We start from the raw sequence: 21,329 nt of genomic DNA, 5'->3' as shown, positions 1-21,329 counted from the left end.
ATGCTCTATACCAGAACAATGATCCCACACAAAAAAGAGTCAAGTCTAGCAGTGGAGCAAAATACAACAACTTAATCAAGCCCATATGGTCACAGATCAAGACTGGTAGTGGAATCAAACATTACAACACCCTGCCTAAAGAATTTGTGTGGGTTGATGATGTCAGGAAACTTGTAGATAGGTTGCTGGTGATAGCTGGGGAAGAAAATGCTGGCAACCACAATTTTTACAATAAAAAGGTTGGAATTATGGACATGATAAGCACCAAATTGTCTAATTTTATAGTGAATGACACTAAGGGCATTGGATATCTTATAAAAATTATTAATACTCTACCACCTAAATTTTGGAATATCTCTGAGGGTCGGGGGCTGGTTAATGACATCATAAACAAGCTGCCATTTGAACTACACATACCAGGCTATCAGTATTGTGGTCCCGGTACAAAATTGGACCATAGATTAAACAGAGGTGACCCTGGTGTTAATCCTCTAGATGCTGCTTGTAGAGACCATGACATAGCATACAACACACATTCTGATCTTGATAGGCGACATGTTGCAGACAAGAAATTAGAAGAGGCTGCATTTGGTAGATTTGTAAGCAAAGATGCTTCTTTAAGTGAGAGAATAGCAGCATTGGGGACCACCATAGCTATGAACACCAAACAAAAACTGGGGTGGGGGCTGTGAATATGTATATAATACATGGGGTGGGGGTTGTGATAAATTAAATAAATTTAAGCCACTTAATTAAGCTATGTAATCCCAGAATATGAATATAATAAACCTAGGATGAAGGCCAAGGGTGTTATGTATCAGATACCTTATGCAGGTCTTAAATCTCTTAAAACTATTGATAGTCTTTTAACCAAAAAGCAGCGCAAGAAAAAAATTCTTGTCTTGCCAAGGGCCATGGTATGAAATTATTACTTAGTACCCCTCAATTAAAAAAATTACAGCAATCTAGAAAAAAATCACATGTGGGTGGCTTCATATTTACTATCCCGGCCATCTTAGCAGCACTTGGTGCTGTTGGGAGCTTGGCTGGGGGATCAGCTGCTATAGCAAAAACAGTAATAGATGCCAAAAAGAATAAGGCAGAATTAGATGAAATGAAGCGCCATAATCTAGCTATGGAAAAACAAGGCAAAGGTGTTAAGAGACCCATGAATAAGTTTAAAAAAAACAAGAGCCGCTTACAAACCAAGATATTGAAGCTTTAATCAAGCCACTGGGCATCAAAAATTTTAGAGGTGTGTACATGTCTGATTCTTTACCAGAACAACCACTCAACAAAGAGTGTGGCATAGTTAATTTCGATAAGTACAAAAATCAGGGCACTCACTGGATCTGTTATCTTAAATATTTAAAAGATGAGGCATTTGTGTTTGATTCATTTGGAGGTGTTCCACCTGAAAATTTAGTAAAATATCTAAAATCAACGAATCTTTATTACAATAATGCCCGTGTTCAAAACTTCAAAGATGTTAATTGTGGACATCTGTGTTTATCTGTTCTTAGATATCTGTCTCAAATAAATAAACCATCAATTGAAGATTTTCAAAAGGCCCTGTGGTATCTGAAATATCATGGGGGTATTCCATCTCACCAGCCAAAATTCAATATTGAAACTCAGATTACATGATGATATAGTGTATCCCAAAACAATAGCTCTCAGAGCATTTTATGGCATGTACTTGATCCCTAATATTACACACCACAACAACACAATTGCAGTTGGTGATCAAAAAATTGTTATCACTCCAGGGCAATATAATATGTCTACTTTAAATGCTCAGTTACCCAGAGGTATAGTTTTAACTCAAAATTCTGTCACTCACAGAGTAGAGATTGTGTCTGCTACAGAAACAGTGGATCTGGGTACTATAGGAGAGTTGTTAGGCTTTGAGAACAACACAAAACTTGAACCAGCCATCAAACACACTGCTATTAATATACCTAAATTCTTAGCCATAGAAACTCTAAATATTCACTGTAATGTGGCCGAGGGTATGATCACCAAATCAAATGGCATAGGCACTCACAAACAAACTGGCATCATTGCAACATTCAAACCTAACTCTGAATTTATGGAGCCCATCATCTACACTCCATCACCAACATTATATTTTCCTGTGTGCCATAATAGAATAGATTACATTGAGTTGATGGTCACTAATGAAAAAGAAGAATTAGTTGATTTTGCTGGAGCCACAACAACTGCTATCATAGAGATTAATATTTAAATAAAAATACATACAAAAAAAATGGAAAATATTGAGAGTTATGAGCTACAATCATTCCCCCCAAACAGGAGGACCTTTGCAAATTTAAATCAACCCAACACAGAGATTGAGGTTGATCTTGATGTAGGGGATGGCTTTATACACCCTCACAGAGCAGATCTATACATCAAGTTTGATGTTGTAAAGCTCGATGGTACAGATTATCCGGCAAATTCAAATATAAGATTGGTAGACAATTTTGTGCCACATCTGTTCTCTGAAATTGAGATAAGCTTTGGCCACACTAAAATTATCCAAAACCGAGGCTTCTTACTACAAAATAGGCGGATTTGAGGCTGGTGATAAAATAATATCTAAGAGCCACACAGTGCTGTTCCCCATGCGCCTGTTGCCAGGATTCTTCTCAGATTACAAATATACCGGGTGGCCAAACTAAAAGAGGCCCCATGTCTTATAAACAACATACAGACAATTCACCATTTATTGTATATACAGAATACAGAGTAGGAAAGTATTATTATGAAAAACAACGTACTGAACATTCAATAGGTTAATAGTTCACAGGAGATGCTGAAAATGTTCACCATGAACCTCGATACACAACTCAGCACGTCTCAACATGTTTCTGGAATCTTTTGCCAATTCATTTGGTGTGATTTCCGCAATCGCATTGCGAATGTTTTTTTCAACTCTTCAATTGTATGCGGGTTGTTACTGTAGACCTTACCCTTTAAATTACTCCACAAATAAAAATCACATGTCGACAGATCGGGCGATTTGGGAGGCCATAAACCTGCGAGAACTGTACGTTCTTCTCCGAAAGCTTCATGGACGTATGACATTGAAAACCGTGAAGTATGCGCCGTAGCGCCATCTTGCTGGAAAAACGCATACTCTCGTTCTTCATCCGTTAGCTGCGCTATGAATGTTTGCAAAAATTCCGTTACATACAGTTGCGAGTTCACAGTGTTGTGAAAGAAAATGGGGCCTACAATCCGTTGGCCTGAAACAGCACACCAAACGCCTACTTTCAAATCATGCAGAGGCACCTCAAAGCGTTTCCTGGGATTGTCTGTTGACCAATAGCGTGTGTTTTGAGAGTTCACGTACCCGCTAAGGTGAAACCATGCTTCGTCTGAGAGGAAGTAAGGATGAGGATCCAGATAACCATCAGCAACATTCGTGAGTAACCATTCGCAATAGTGTTGTCGTTGTCCTTAATCCGTAGCTTTTAATGCTTGCATCACTCTTACTTTGTATGGTCGCATATGTACCTGCTGCAACGTTCGTTTGATGTTTAGTTGGGAGGAGAGACGTCTAGTTGATTTCGTGGACTCCTTACCATAGCCTCGTGAACACGTTCAGTATTGTCCGGTGAACAAACTGTCTTTACACGGTTACGTTTGGCGTTAGCGACTGAACCTGTTGATCTAAATTTCGTGATCAATTTCTGCACAACACTTTTCGCAGAAGCAGTTGTCTCTGGATAATTTATCGTGAACCTTTCATTTACAGTTTTAAATGATTTACATCGGAAGTACGTTTCAACAATGAACACTCTTTGTTCGATTGACAAAGGCATTCTGCAGCACTTCACAACACGCTTCAAACCGACTACTGACAACGCAGCACTGATCACTCAATCGCTGCTCGACATCACGTGACCCCGCTCGAGCGCCGCCCTAGCGGTAAGAAATAACAACACGTCATCACACAACGTGCGAAAAAAAATTATTGTAACATAAATGCAGCTCTTACTTGCTTAATGTTCTTTTTATATCACGTATAACACGGGACCTCTTTTATCTTGGCCACTCTGTATTATGTGGAAGGGTGGTTTAAGAATCACATTTAGAAGAGCTGCCAATGATAATAATGCTTTGATGAGGTACAGTTCATTAAACTCTACTGGGGAAGCTCTGCCTAATACTCTACCTGATGAAGGCAAATGCATTATTCAGACTATGGAGCTAAGAATTCTAGTTGTTGAATATGAAGCCAGCTATTCTCTTAAATACAAAGCAGATATCCTAAAAAATCCACAGGTGCCTTTACAATTTTATACATATCAATGTGTGCAGAAGCCTGCCACTGGTAGCTATTATGAATTTGATGCTACAAATTCATTCTCCAGTATACAATATGACATGCCAGATTTTGTGGTGGTACTGTTTCAGACTGGAAGACACAATAATCAGGAAAAAAATTCAAGTAAATTTGATAACTGCAACATCAAGAACATATATCTTAAAAATGGCAGAAATGAGGTGTTTCCTAGAGAAATTTATAATTTAAACATGTCCAAGGATGATTTCCTCAAATTATATGAAGCATTTACAGCATACAAAAGGGTCACTACTGGCAATACTGACATGTATTACACACCAGATGAATTCAAAGCACAGAGACCCATGTTTGTAATCAACACCTCAAAAAGGAAACAAGTTGTGGTTAATGACAGGACAAACATTAAAATTATCTGTGAATTCCATGATACACTCCCTGATGACACCATTTGATTTGGTGTTTTAAGTCCACTTTGTGCACAGTAAGGCTAATCGGGACTGGACCTACAGTTTAAAGTGGGATCCGAACCACTTGTGCCTCCATCGGGTATCGAACCCGATGACACCATATGTAGTGTTATTCTTATAGGTGAAAATTCATATGTTTATGATGTACGAAATGAGAGAGTTACAGAGCAATTCTAGAAGGCCTCTGCATATTGCATTGTCTTAGTACTAGATATGCAAGTTGAGCCTGGTGTCCAATTAAAATATTGAGCATATTACAGGTAACATATTAACATAACAGCAACAAGTATTTAAGCATATATTACATTATACTACTGTGTAAGCAAAAGCTCTTATGAGCATTTTTGTCTTAGTTTTAAGTGTAGCCATAACAATATCAAGAATACTATATCTTTAGCAGGATTACAGACAACAGACTGAGAGATTCAGCTTTTGCATACATGGCCAAATCAATCTGTTGAGGCTTCTTCATTTGTACACTAGGGCTCAAGATTCTTTAGACTTAACTGTGTACACACTTGGAAAATTGATTCATATAGACATCTTGACATTGTTTTAAGTATAGCCAAATCGAGCTGTTTAATCATTTGAGCTCTTCATTTGTACGCTGTGTGTGCACCAATAATAGTACCAAACACACTACTATAATAATAATAACAGCAACAACAACAACAAAGCAATAATACTAGCAGTAATAATAATAACATAATAATGATAAAAGTTTGTGTGACTCTGTCCCCCTGAGAAATAATCCTGCCCGCGCCCTTCTGTCCTACCAAGCTCCGTTGGTTTATATCGCTTTAAAATCCGTATTTTGTCTTCTAGCCGCGTCGGTCCAGTAGGAGAGGCGTCTGAATATTGCGTGGGAGACCCGGGTTCGATGTCAGGGTGGATGTTCTCAAAGGGGTTAACTACTCCTGGGCTCAACCAGTCACTCCTCAACGGGTACCTGCACTCCAAAAATATGCAACTTAGTTACCAGAGAAAATGGTGTAACATACTAATACTAATTAGTGTAACAACAACACCTAAGCGAGTATTAGAGGCCTCCATATTTTATTTATTTATTTATTAGGTTTTGTTTATCATAGCGAAGTTAAGGCTTTGTAGCAAGGGCGTCGGCAGGATTTTTCTCAGGGACGCAGAGTCACATAAACTAACTTTATTATTATTATTATTATTATTATTATTATTATTGTTAATATTATAATAATATTATTTCCATATGTGGCCGCGGTGGCTCAGTCGGTAACGCGTCTGACTACCATGCTCAAGGTCCCGGGTTCGATCCCCGGCCGGTTCAAATCCGGGAACTTTTCTAACGGTGGAAGCGGCCCCGGCGCCTACCCAGCGTCGAATAAAATGGGTACCTGGGGGAAACCCTGGGGGGGTAAAGGCGGTCAGGGGCGTGATGCTGATCACATCACCCCCACTCACGACCGGATCAAGAAAGTGTGGGGCGTTACCCCCGCACCCCCTATACGCCTTCATGGCGTGGTGCTATGCACAGGGGAACACTTTACCTTTACCTTTTTTACTACTATTATTATTGTTTTTAATTTTGTTGATGTTGATATTATTATTATTATTATTATTATTACATTACCATTTCTACTAGTACTATTACTGCTACTTATGTTTTATTTAAACTACATTCATATGTAATTTCCATATTCTGTATATCTATATACAATTTGCATACCTGTATACTTAATATTAATTCATGTAGGCCAAGAAACTGTTTTATAGTTAATCCGTGTATAGACTGTAATTATTATAATAGTTGCTGTAACGTACGGTCTCTAAGTCATAGAAAACAATATTATTTGTTATAAAATATCTATAATTTCGCCATTCGAATTACATTAACTTTTTCCAGATATCTCAGGTGAGGGAAAGTTCATTTTTTTTCTCTTCAAAACACCATCACCAAATTATCATAAGGAAAATCAAAACATCCGAAAGTGAGATCCTATTACTTTGAAAATTCACTAGATCGAACATTTGTCCAGATAATACACATTATGTTCATAATAAGAACGGTTTCATCTTCTTTGTTTCGTTCGTTTCCGAGATATACGAACTTGCAAATATTGTGCTTTCGTAAGTAATATATTTTAAAAATCCCTAAAAAATCGAACAAATTGGATTTTCACTCAAAGCCCTTACTTTGTGGGACGGAAGGCGTATAATAACAGGATCCACAATCGCTCAGAATCCCAAAATTGTCAGAATCCTGATTTCGCAAGTTTCCATTGGAATTCTACCATCCACAAGCAGTGGGAGAACAAATTATAAATGTCAAATAGCGTTTGATTTCGAAATGCAAATATAACCGCAACAACATACTGTGAGTTTCCTTCAACACAGCTTCCCTTCCAGCACCAATATTTACTAGAACAACATATCATTGCCCTGGCAATGCGCCATTGTTACAATGCATTGTTGTTGGAAAAATCCTATGACCAATATCCCATTTCACATAAGCCCATTAAGCTGTTTGCATATGACAGAATGTACACACATTTAATTGTAATGAAGAGACTCCACACCAAATTTTAACAAGTTCTGCGCGTATTGATTTGTACGCGTGGATTGTTCATGCAAGGGAAATACCAGGGAAATTCCTCATGTCCGTGTGGTCCCAGTCTAATGCAATTAAAATTCAAGTTCGATCAAAGATCCCATCGCGTTTCATATTAATACTTTGCTATGAATATTAGAACCATGGTGGTCAGTCCATAAGGCGTCTGACTGTAACACAGGAGACCCAGATTCGATTCCCGTTGTCGACGATTTCAGGTGAGAATTTTTCCGACAATGGCTCTGCATTAAGCTGCCCCAGGGTTTAAACCTGGATCAAACTTGAGATATAAACACAACCGGAGCGTGGTGCTGACCAATTCACCACCAGTATGCCCGAGACAGAAAATGTGTGTAGCCCTTCCTCCATATCTCATAACTGTCTACATGGCACTGTCTAATGCAGACGAAATCATTTTTGGTTTAAGTGCGAGATTTATTAAGATGAGAAGAACTGCAAATAAAATTAATAATGAACGTCATTAAAACAACTAAAAAATTCATTTGGTTTTTCTTCGTACAAGGCTGCAATTGGTAAAGTTCGATATCATAGATGCGTTTTACGCGGGCTTACACAGTAAAACACTTTGTAATGACCATTTTAACCTTATAAAAGTTGTTTGAAGACAAAAATGGTAATCGGGGGGCCATTTTAAGGGATTTTTGCTTTTTTCTTTTATTTTCTTTTTGCTTTTTTGATTTGTTTATCCCGAGTTCTTTTCTGCTTTCATTTTATTACTGAAATTTCATGCATGTTAGTGATTCTTTTGATATGCAACATATTAAGTTTTTATACAAACAAAATATCAAAATTAAATTACCATATTTACATATAAAGTGCCAAAAGTGGTAGGGATAAAAACATTCCAGTAGCAATGAAAATTAACTTTTGTTGCCAGGAATAATTGACACGATAACGATATTGAATTGGGTTGCACAATTCAGGACTACTGCATTCATTGTCGAGAGGCACGGCTAACTGTGGGATCCTCAAGGAATTGAGCTTGAACAGGGACACGGTACAAGCACGGATGAGGTTTTTAAATATTGGATGCGATTATCATTAGAGGGCCAAACTACGCTGAGGGAACAATGCTTAGAAATACAGACAATGGAGGAAAACGTTCACAACTGGGGTTGGGAAGTGAAGAATCTCTTATACAATAATGGAATGGGTTGGGTATGGGAAGAGGGAGGAAAGGGGGGGGGGCATTTCAACAGAAAACCAATCAGAGACAGATTACTGGACATAGACAGACAAGAAATAACAGCAGACTGCCAAACGAAGTCCTGAATCAGGGAACAGTTAAGAGTAGCAGAATGAAGGAAAGCGAAATATATTAAAGTTGTGGCAAAAAGGAAAGAGGCGCGCTGGCATGGTTCAGACTAGGGGGATGGAAACAAGTAAGGAAGATAAACGAAGAAGGGGAAACGATATGTTCTATGTGCGATGGAGAGGAGACGGACGAGCATATCCTCCTGAACTGCTCTCCTACACGTGACCTAAGGGACAAGTTTCTGAAAAACTTAACAGCGAGGGAGGTGATAGAAGTGGTAGACGACAGAATAAAGATAAAGGAAGCGGGACAGCAAGTGGGGAAATACCTGTGGGAAGTAAGAGAACGGTGGGGGAAAGCTATTAGAGAAGACAGCGAAATTAGTGATCATGCTCAAACCGAGCCATCTTTATAGTGTAACGTAAAGTGTGAAAGGCAGCTTGAGAAAGAATGGAAGGGGGATTTTGCGTGGGAATTGAAAGATTGGAATAGAGGTGTATATATAGAGACTGGACACCAAAGGAACCAGACACATAACTTTATTTGATTGCTAAACTATTTGATTGCTACTTATTATGTCTAATTTTCGTATTTTCTTATTTTCTTATATCTAATCAACTACTAAGAGTATCTGTATATTAATATAAAGAGGGTACAATATTAGTACATGACTGTAAGGAAAGAGTAAGTGTGGGTAAAGTAAAATTTATGTAGTGCGTACAGCGTATAGCTCGCACAAGGAAAATACAAATAAAAGATCCTTTCAATTCCAAAAGGCCTCCTGGTCGACCTTGAACTGTACGAAAATGTGCACCGAGTAGCAGAAGCATTTCATAGTGGTCCTTAGCATTCTGCTCGCCTCCGGACAATCGCCCTTCACTTAACTTCACATAATAGTCTAATTGTTTCTGACTCACCACACAACAAATCATGTCAACTTTATCACTCAGCATGTTTATTTCAAATTCCCCGTCCCACTCAACACCCTAAAGACGTCAGGAGCAACACGACTTGCGTTCGTGAGGAGAAAGGCTTTCGGCCGAGGTAACTCAGCTGGTAATTAGATAATTCAAGGCGGCGATTTAATTGAGGAAATCGATGGAGGCAGCAACGTGGAGAGAGCGAATGGAAAGGGGTGGGCGTGGTCGGGGATCCCAATTGGCCTGATTTCACGTCTCTGTCTGCGAATGTTGATTTTGTTAAGAATTGCTCACATTCATAGTACAGGGTGATTCAAAACTTATTCTCGTTTCTGTGTTTAGCAGTAATACTTACCCTTTACCTTAGCACATACGCTCCGAATCTTACTCATTGTGAATTGTAACGGGTGTGTTGGCCGCAGTGATATGTCGTAGACTATATGTTTACGTGTACATGCGTTCTCTACACGAAATCTTGTGTCGCCCCTGTCAACACATGCTTTTTAAGCACTAAACTATTCAGTCTATGCTATAAAAATCTATGTTGTTAAGAATTAGTGTTGAATCTTTTCTCTAAAGATTGTTAGATTTCTTTCCATAAAAATGTTATTGTTAATGTTACAATAGGTAATGAATTGTTTAACTTAAATCAGGAAAAAATGCTGAAACTATGGAAATATCAAACAACTATGTAGTAACCATGGTAAATTGTAAACAAAATTATGATGGAAAAGAGCTAGACTTTTGTAAGCCTACGGGACATTCTCCTGATCGCCGAAAGGCTGATGGTTCAGGGGACGTTGGGTAATATCTTGCTTCAGTCTTCGGATTGGCTGGTGTACTTGTGCTCCATTTGGCAGATATTCCACAACCCCAACTCTGCATAAGGCGTTCTCCTGCATCATCAAAAGACCAGGGTTATAAACTTCGGTATAACTAATAGGTTTAGGCCTACAAGTTGTATCGGGTGAATTGTCTGTTTGAAAAGTGTTTGTATATCATCGGAAGTTTAACTAAATCTCCGAGTAAAAGATCTTAATGATCTTTCATTTCAAACAAGTGATAATTAAAAATAAATCCTGCATCACAGACCTCGCAAGGGCTTTGTTCTACTAACCCTTAGAAGCCTTTGAGAAGTCCGATAAAAGGGTTGTAACCAGAAGCCCTAAAGGCAGAAGGTGCGTGTCAATCTACACGAAGATTACATTGGCTTATAGTTTACATAGTCTACTGTAAACAATAGAAACAACAGGGAATAGATGAACACCAAAACTGTTTAAAGGAAAAAGTATTTTTTTCTTCAAATACGTCCTAATTGTGCCTATAACCAAACTTACGACCGTCCAACGTAATCAAAGTTATCAAATTTTCAACAACAAGGGAGAAGGGGACTATCGGAAGAAAAATATATGACAGTCACAGGTGAACACTGACTCTATTTCTTACACCGACGAAAGGGAAGGCTATTTTTTCTCCTAGTTACTGCATAGGAAAGTGCTTGTGTCTGTGAAACAGACGTTTCCACGCATGTGTGAAGTGTTCGAACTAGAAGTAAAACAAAGCTTTTCCATTCTACGGACATAGCATTCTTTTAGGTGTGTCACGAAAACTTTATTCTCTTTGAATATCTGAACGTAAATAAATACTTAAAACCCTTATTTCTGAATCGTGGCATACTTCACGCTTCCCATTTTCACCTGCTGATGCTGGTTGCTGCTTCTAGCACGATGCGGTTGCCTTGCACGAAGAACGCCGAGCGCCATGTTGTGTGCATTGATAACGTCATCAACGTAGATTACATAGCTTACATTGTCTACGCGTAGACGCACATCACTGGTTGGCCGTCGTAAAATTAAGCGTGAACAGGGCCCAAAACAAACCCGACGAAAAAAAACGACCAGGACACCCAATTACAAAATTATACTTGCCTTAGGATTACTGTACATCAAGGTGCATTGATTTAAATCAAGATTTGAATCAGGTGATTTTATTTTTAAAAAAATCAATCATTTAAATCACTTTACATAAATAATTTATAGAATAATGTACATAAGGATTTTGTAGATATCAGAATCACCTTTGGTGAAAGTAATCTCGTAATCATTTAATGGTGTTTATCTATATACCTAGGTATATAAAAATGGATGTATGTGTGTTTGTTCCAGCATAACTCTCGAACGCCTGGAGCAATTTCAACCAAACTTGGTACACGTATCACTTGCAATCTGGAAAGAAATACTGTGGGGGAAACACACCCCTGGTGGGGTGGGGAGGGGGTGACCTTTAAAAATAATCATAAACGACCGATATTAGTGTTGAATCCATAGTTTTCGGAGTCGCTAAGTTCTTTGGTGAACCCACCTTTCAGCAAGCAACACCATAGTTAGAATTCATTATTATCCTGTCTAATAGAAGATTGGGATAAATAAATCCCCGGAGAACGCCGCCAATCAGCTATTTAGGCTCTAAGAAAGAAAATAAAGGAAACAAAATATATGTACTGATGGTGTGAAGCTCATGCGAAAGGAAATGTTAACACACTTTAATATTTCTTATAGGCAAAAATAGCGAACATTTTGTGTAGAAAAATATACAAAATACTAATCATGTTAAACCTTAATTAGTGTCATTATCATTAAACTGCAAATAAAGAAACATAGCAGCTGATATTTTTCAAACTATAATTTTAAAAATGCCAAAATTCAGCTACAAAGACTATATAAATAGTTAATATTTTAAGTTACAATTATAGAGTACATCCAGAATGTTTTATTTTAACTGGAAGGAAAGTTCCTGAAATTGTTATAGTTTCATTAACACACTCAACAAACATTTCCATAGAAGGTCATATATACAGTATCAGAAACAGAAAAATGTATATTTATATGAAAATTTTAATTTGCTTTAATCAAAGTGTAAAATAAATTGACAGGGGCGTTCACTAAAAAAGCCTTTCTATAAAAAAACCTATATCTATATGTATGGTGACAAAAACCATACTAGCAATTCTAAATAAAAAATAGATTTAAATCAGAAAAATCAGATTAAAATCCAAAAAATCATCAACCCTGCCGTTACATACAGTAAGCAAAACGGATTCCCACAATTGCAGGAGCGAATAAGTATAGTTTAAAGCATCTGACAATTGATAATGTCCAATTAACATTACATTTCTCTTTGTCGTGTATTTTCAGAGTTGCCCAAATGGTGATGCCCAAACAGCAGTGAGGGATGGAGAAGGAACCGCTGATGAAGGGGTCCGGAGAGACCCCCCTGCCTCCCACCAAGCACTCCGCCAAGAAAGAGCATTCCGCCAAGGTGTCCCTGGAACCCACCGAGGAGGCGGACGAGGAGGAAGAAGGAGATGAGGCCGCGGAGGGGAAGAAGACCAAGAGAGAAGAAGAGCCGGAGAGGTCCCACAGCAGGACCTGCCCTATCTATTTCGGAGTCAAGAGTTACTTGCATCAGTTCTACGACTCGGAGACTGTGAAGAATCCCACCCTGTATGAAGAATTTGCAGAGGTGAGTCACGAGGATCCATACCCGTAGAAAAACAAACTTATACAAGTGAGGTGCGATGCCAAGAATGAAACTTATTTCTCACTGGTAACACTGTTAAACTTTGTTTCCATGTTAATAAAACATAAAAATGCTGACCGAGACAAAATTTATTGTATAAAAATATACATAAAAACGTAACGTTTCCACCCTCTAACAGGGTCTTCTTCAGACAAATATTCACAATAAATTGATGAAAGATACAACCATCATCTTACGGTCGTTTGCTTTATATCCGACCATCTTTGACGGGTACCCACCTTAAGAGATACCGCGCCGCCACCACCGATCATGTTCTATTGGACCCCCAGCATTGTGGACTATCGCCCGGCATCGCTGTTTCCATTGCAGCAAGCTCCGGCGTAGGACAGGCATGGGAATTCTGTCCCACTCCTCCCTGCAAGCTTTCCATAGACCATCCAGGGCGCGCGGGCGGCGATGTTGAAGACGTCGTTTCAACAGTCCAAATGAGCAAAAATCCATTGGGCTGGCATCTGGGCTTTTCACAGGATTGTCTTCAAACGGAATGACACGAATTCCTAATTCCTCTGCCATTTCCTGATAAAAACGTAGTGATGTTCTGGCTGTATGACTTGAAGCCTTGTCAATATGGATCATCACCTGGTTCGCGTCCATTCCATACAATTGTGGGATGTCTCTCCGATAGATAGGTGTCAGAATGGAGTCTTGGAAGTATCTGGCATTCACCTTCACGTTTTTGTCCACCTTGCGTATCATCAACTTACCCTCATATCCGAATCCCGTCACAACCATAAAGCCACGAGGGAAACTTTCCCTGCACTGACGAAGCCGTCAATGTCACGGTATGTGATCACCAAAATGTGACCACCAGCAGTGAGATGGACATATGATTCATCCATTGTGACAACTTTCTTCCATTTGGAACCCGCCAGGTACCTTTCATACAGGTTCACATTGCGTACGTATGAAAACTTAGCATGGAAAAGGGCCATTACGTACCCCTCCCAATACCGGTTGATTTTCGGCGCCATTTGATAACATTCACTACCAACACTCACGCACCTATAGTGGAACCACAAGGAAAGAAACCTGCGCAGACCCCATCGCGCTGGCGGGTGGGGGGAAAAAGACAGGAGGAAGGAGCCTTCAGAGCGGCCAACGTCAGTGTTGCCAGACCTATTGATTTCTCGGTAGGATTCCATAATAAACTATTGCTATGGCACCTCCGACGGTCTGCTCAAAAACAAGTTTCCTGGTCACCTTACTTGAACATGGAGGGGAGAGTGGAACTCCACTCAGCCATGAAAAGTGCTGTTTGAACTATGAAATTATGCCAAACGATGTGCTAGGACATTATTATTATTTTATTACTATTACTACATTACCATGGGCGTCCGGAAGGGGGGGCGTGCCCCCCCCCCTGGAAAATGAAAGTCAACCAAAAATTATATATTTTTCACATATAATTTCATTTCAGCTGCAATAATGTGTGTTAATTATTGCATGAATATGATACATTGAAATTTAAGCAATGTTTTTTGAGGGAACAACACTATTATTGGAGAAAATGTGCCTTCTTTGCCCCCCTGGAAAAAAATACCTTCCTTGCCCCTGCCTGGAAAAAATCCTGCGGACGTCCATGTACATTACTATTTTCAGATGTTTGTATTTTATCCCACCCGAAAATTGAGTTGATTTCAGTTACAGTAATTTACATCCATTATTATAATAGGGATGTAGGAACGTGATAATTTCAAACTCAAGTGGTGTTTTCTGAGAGGGCAACATTATACGGGGTAATATGCCTCGTTTACCCGCCTGATAAAAATACATTGTTTCCCCCTCGCTGGAAAAAAATCTGCAGACATCCTCTTGCCCCCCAGTGCGCACACCTATGCCGCCCCCGAGAAGGTCGTTCATCCGCTTAGATCATCGGATTTTGTAGCAGATCTTCTGGTTTCCCAAGGAACAATCTCCCGATTTTTTCAAGTCTGACCTGGCAACACTGCCCCGAGCACCGATAACGGCAGGGAAGATGCGCGAACGCTTTTGAGGGAAGGTTTTTTTCCTTGTGGTCGAGCTATACAAGGTCAGACACAACACTGCTCCCGCCAACAGACGCACAGTTCCAGCATGATACGCCAGGTGGCAGCACCGAATCGACAATGGTCGGATATAAATCGAACAACCTCTGTACAGTACATACGCTCCCAGTACAGGGCCCATACACAAAAGAACACGAAGGCACCAGTCCTTATCGTAGGACATTTCCTGTCAGGAATTCCTGATTGTGAACTCTTTTGACAGGTAATTGACACTACCTGACAGGTGCTTGATAAGAGGATAGGGAGGGAGAAGAGAGGAATAGTGAGTAAGTGAAAATAGGCTAAGGAAATAGAGAAAAAAGGAGAAGAAGAAATAATGAACTGGATTGGGGGGCTGAAAATTAACAAAGAATGGAAAGGACTGCTAGAAAGAGTGGAAAGAATGAGAGAAAGGAATGAGGAAAGAAGAAGGAAGAAAAACGAAAAAAGAAAAGAGGAGGGAAGGAGTCCAGGAGATAAGGAACCTGTCTATGTCCAGAAGTGAAGAAATTGATAAGGCACAGACTCTCACCAGGTACCTGTCAGGTAGTGTCAATTACCTGTCAGGAGAGTACACAATCAGGAATTCCTGACAGGAAATGTCCTAAGATAAGGACTGGTACATTTGTGTTCTTTTGTGTATTTTTATACTATAAAAGTTTGCCTTGGTCAGCATTTTAATGTTTTATTTTACTATTTCTCACATGTTTCAGAATTTCCAAACGTTTGAAAATTCTGGCTTCATTGTTTCAAGGAATGGTTTTTCTAGCATTGTCTCCGCATTGTATTTTGTAAGCTTTGAAAGGTATTTGAAAAAAAAAAAGTTGCTGATTTTCCTTTCTGAACTTGCATTTATCCAATAAGTCAGAAGTTTAGAAATTGAAACTTCTCGAGGACGTACGCTTCACTTTGTGTTGTTCCGTTATATTTCAGGGCAATAAGTTCACACAATTCTTCGGACTTACGAAAAGGAACCTCCTTGAGAACTTTCGAAGAGCTGGAAACAGTTGACGATAATGTCCTTATTTTACACTTTTGGTGTTAATTTCGTGCACCCATGGTCTGTTTCTCTTTTCGCCTAGTTCTCATGATCCAAGTAATAAAATATACTCCTCAGAACCAAATCTGTTTGTTGAAAAGATTCTATCCGGCTATCGATCAGGTGAGTTGTGGAAAAGATTGTGTGAAGTGTGTTTCACTTCTACGATGAAGATGAGACTGACGTTAGCTCTAGAAAGCTTGGAATTGTTTCCACAACTCACCTGGTCGATAGCCCGAGAGAATCATTTCATCATTCATCGCAGGAAAGCTTCAAGACTTAATTCAAATTGGTTTTGTCACACGTGGTTCCTAAACAGTTCGTAAGTGATGATGCGTTCCAAAAGTGAGGAATTTTCCATCCATTGCTCGCAGTGGGCGATGAAACCTCGAAAGGGAAAAATTTCGCTCAAGTGTGTGAACAGCATAAACCATACGCGGATCTAGTTTTTTCCTGAGAGGGGGGCATAGAACGTACTCCCTCTAACTATTCACATCAAGACAATTACAGGTCTCGTTTTAGGTGCAATTTGTGGTCAGATAAACTAATGAGAACTGGACCTTCTAAGTGGAATCCGAACCTCTCTATGAAATGTACGAGGGCCATTTTTCTTGTTGTGGCAACACTGTTAGTATACGCTTGTCAGTTGTTGCTTGGACAAAAGATGATCGGGTCTTGTTTAGTCTTTTACTACGGATCGTGTGTAGGCGTTTGTTTGGTGCTGAATAGTGCTGAATAGTACCCCACATGCCTCGTGTAAGCCCTTGTGAATTTGCCGTGCATTCCTTCCACGTCCAACCTGAAATTTGATGAATATTCACTGTTCTACACGCGTGAACATTGTTCAGGGCGGTATTATACACACACTTCACTTTAACGTCTTCTAACTACCACACGACAGTACTATTCAGCACCAAATACCTACACACGTAGTACAAGACTAAACAAGACCCGATCGTCTTTTGTCCCAGCGACAACTGACAAGCGTATACCGACAGTGTTGTCACTACAAGAAAAGTGGCTCCAGCGACAACTGACAAGCGTATACCAACAGTGTTGTCACTACAAGAAAAGTGGTCCTCGTAACTCTCCCAGGAAACGAACCCAGAATCCTTTCATTATACGGTGATATCATTAGTAGATTTTTGTGAAGTGAAACTGCAGTTCTCCGTTATTTCTATTACCAGGAATTCCAGAAAGGGGTAACCTTCAGAATTCATTCCGTCAGGCGAAACTGTCGCAAACAAAGGAAACTTTTGACCTAGAATTCTCGCCTTGTGTTCATCAGTTAACGTAATTGCCTTCTAATCAACAAGCTCCGGACTCGACTTCCGGCCTCGACTTATTTAAGTTTCCAGCAAATCTAGTCCCGATTAATCCTCCCGCTAAATCAGACAATGAATCACACGCTAGAGTTCTTGTCAGAGTTTGTCGTCAGATTTCTCTATTTTCCATGAATTAACAGTGATCAATTTTCAATACCTACCAGGGAGAGGGAAGGGCGATATTTTCTCCCAAACGCAGGGAGGGTCATCCCTAATTGCGTCATGATAACGTCGTCACATTGTAATCAATGGGCATGATTCGATACCCGGTAAAAGTAAATACAGTGGAACCCCGATTTTACGTTCCCGGATTTTACATTTTCCCGCATTATACATTCAATGTTGATGGTCCCAACATAGTAAAATGTTATTTTTCTCGATTTTACATTCTCCCTTATTTTAAGTTTTTTTCAGCTTGATCCCCTGAGAAACGTAAAATCGAGGTTTCACTGTATGCTCCGTTCCAGGAGTCTGTGAAGCAAGCTAACGAAAACAAGTCCTCTGCGCAAGTAGTGACTCGAGGGGAGAAGGGAAGGAGCTGCATTTAGGGGGAAACGCGACTGCAGCTACCAGCCGTTACTGCTTCGCTCCGTCCACTCGCTTTCTTCGCCTCTCTAACGTTATGCGCGACGTTGCTGTACAGACTCCTGAAACTGACTGTAGTCTCTCGGATCCCACCTTAAACTCTAGGTTAGTCCGATCAGCCTATTTATGCTTAAAGTGGCCTTTATACAAACGTCTTCCCTAAGATGTAGGGGTAACAATGTACCCTTGTAAGCAAAGGATTGCACTTTAAACTGTAGGTCCATTCCCGATTAGCTTATCTGTGAAAAAAAACTTTTACCCAAACGCTTGAAATACCGTTCATAAAAATGAAACGGTTAAATCCATGTTGCAGCGCTCCACAACGGCAAAGTTTATGGTTCAAGGAAACATGGACGTACGCGGTAAGGGGGTAGGCGGAGAGGATGGTCGTTCCCTACGCCAGACATCTAAAATTAACAATACATTTTCAATTATCATAAGAGGATATAGCAAATTTTCCGTTAACGTCCAAAATTAAGCGATCACCTCGTTTAAAACTAAAGTGAAACCACGGAGCTTTGCAGGCCTCAGGGAAAAATCCAACGGTACCCTGCGAGAGGAAGTCGTTGATCCACCACTACAAGAAAGTAATATTAGTTCTATGATATCAGATTAACCGGTAGATGTCCCGGGTTCAAATCCCGGCCTGGGCATGAGTGTTCTTTGTGTGTCGCTTCATCAATTTCATCATATCATCTTCATCTTCGCGATTATCCAAATGTGACAGAAATGCGAAGTAAAATAAACCAAATCAATCGATATCAGATTAACATATTTGTCAACGGTCCCTATGCATCAACACAAACAAATCTTCAGGAAAGATTAATATAATCTTCATCACCCTTTACACTATTATCCTTCAGGTCATCTAAGATTTTACTTCCATCATCGTCTTTGCCTTCATGCAAGTCTCTTACCATCAGGTTTCCCGACACGTATAGCACATACATAACATTCACAATACATTTATATAAACCACATCCATGAGCCGCATCGAAATTCTCTTCATTTGATTATTGTAATAGTATCTAGACTCATGAATACATATTTAGATTCATGCCACATGCATCTGTTTCTCCATCTTTTGACGTCAATTTTGTTTCTGAGGTTTTCAAAGTCACTTTTCATTTGTGTTACTTGTTTAATGTAAGTGAAGGGCCTCCCTTCCCCATAGCGTAGTAGTAATATTGTCGCCTTATATTCAAGAGCTCGAGGGTTCGATCCGCGATAGATGGACATTGCATAGTGGTTCAATTAGGTCCAATCCTAATTCGCTTATTTGAGCAAAAAAATATATTTACTATAAAATTTGACAATTAGTGTAAGTGACCACATTCTACATCCAGATGGCACTGCCGTTAAAATAACAGCTATTATAAATTGGGGAGGGGGGTTTGTTACAACAACGAAAGATAAGCAATTAGTTTTGACTTCAAATATAATTTACTAAGGATAATATTAAAATCGCACACTATCTCTTCAAGAGATCATTAACAAATCTACACCAATAGCAATATATGCACAACAAAAGTAAAATGAGAATGCAAGACAAATGTAACTATGAAATCTAAATGATTTATATTAATAAAAAGCAAGAACTAAACAAAACCTATTTCATTTCAACTATTACATAATAAAAACATTTCAACTATTTTGTAATTTATTGATATCTTTAACCAGTTAGTGAAGGAATTATTGGATTGATTGGATTGATTTGGTGTTTTAAGTCCACTTTATGCACAGTAAAGCTTTAACGACGTCTACCTTATTTTATGTGCCTGACGACGTTCTGGCTCTACATTACATGGGTAATGCAAACCAACAAGAAACAATTAAACAAATAAACAAAAGGTAATCATTAATGCCATCAGTTGGAGTCCAAGAGATTACATAGGGTAGAACAAATTTCACACCACAGGGTTAGTTTACTATATATGATATAATTGCTATATAAGAGCACATGCATAAACACTTACATTAATGCCCTTTCATTCTTACATGCATTCACTCTCTCACACATACTGCGGCATTCCAAAAGACATGGTTAATTAATACAAATGTAGCTCGGCGTGATGTTTAAAGATAGTAACATTGATTAAATATTTTCTTAATTTTACATTTACTTTTCCGTTTCCGGAAAACTTATGTTCCGGTAGGAGCTTAAACCTGGACGAAAAACACTACTCCTTTATGCTGTTATAATTGAATATTAAGTACTTTGCCTAAATGAATAACTGAAAGTTGTACTGTTTTACATGATAAAATTATCGCTGGTACGATCTAATCACCGTAATAAGCAATGTCACTTAGTAATTTATACGTAATTATGCGAGTTCATTTTCATTAGATGTTATGACGGGGCGAACGAAGCTTATCCATTTTCACTTTCCACTCACGGCTTACCTTTGTCGGCTCTGATTGAAGTAATCGTGCTGGAGATGTAGATACTTGGCAGCGTGATGAATTAGATGGCTTCTGGGCGATAAGGTTGGATCTCAGGATCTTCAAGGGAGGCAGGTAGGTCGGACGCCCCCCCCCCCCCCAGCGGGGCTTTCGTTGTCTCTACTCCATCGTGTTGATAAACAATCCCGTGCGAACTATACACAACACGGATCGGTCCGACACACGAGGCGGGTACTTTTACGCAGGTGGTTCCCGAGAGGTTGTCAACGATAAACTGTCAAAGATAAACTGTGTCTTCTGCTTCTCCGCGTGTCTATTTATCTGTTATTCAAAATGTTCGTTAAGATACCCTCTCTGTCTAAGCCTTGTTAACTCGTCCTGAAATAGTCCTTCTATCTTTGCCCGTGTAATTTGAGTTCCTTGACCCTTCTCCAGCGGCTCCTCGGAGGGAGACTACCCTTCCGCCGAACCCATTGTATCCTGCACGGTCGCTTCGAAGAGAGCGCCGGGGAGTCTATACCTATTGTTATCAACTCTCGCTGTTTAACCTTTAATATCTCCGTTAAATAACCTCCTATCAAATTGGCTTTTGTGATTTTGCCGATCCGAATCTGATACTGGGCTGTCTGAAATTTCAATCGAATCCGATCATTGGTTCCAAAGTTGTATTTTTATGTTTTTTGACCCGAGGATCGGCCTCTTCGCTCGGGAAACCGGCTTGTCCTCCGTACTCCACAGTCCAAATCTCGTGAAACAGCCACAATCCAATGCTTGTTATTGCTTATTACGGC

At 39.5% G+C, this 21,329-nt stretch overlaps 1 protein-coding gene across 3 annotated transcripts in view; it reads left to right on the top strand.

Moving 5' to 3' along the window:
* Positions 1-21,329, top strand: part of LOC146004630 (neurensin-1-like) — a 318,268-nt gene that overhangs the window by 292,865 nt on the left and 4,074 nt on the right. The window contains exons 1-2 of one of the 3 annotated variants that reach the window (XM_083143522.1): positions 10,282-10,366; positions 12,757-13,084. In XM_083143522.1, the coding sequence (XP_082999648.1) occupies positions 12,794-13,084 (291 nt within the window). In that variant the 5' untranslated portion in view covers positions 10,282-10,366; positions 12,757-12,793. Of the gene's footprint in view, positions 1-10,281; positions 10,367-10,445; positions 10,493-12,756; positions 13,085-21,329 lie in introns of those variants that run through there. The other 2 variants (XM_083143523.1, XM_083143521.1) reach the window with 2 other exon arrangements.

Source organism: Lepisma saccharinum, chromosome 22 (genome assembly GCF_977018435.1).
Source record: "Lepisma saccharinum chromosome 22, izLepSacc3.1, whole genome shotgun sequence".
Taxonomy (NCBI): Eukaryota; Metazoa; Arthropoda; class Insecta; order Zygentoma; family Lepismatidae; genus Lepisma; species Lepisma saccharinum.
Note: the sequence above shows the minus strand (reverse complement) of the source record. Positions and strands in the feature narration are given on the sequence as shown.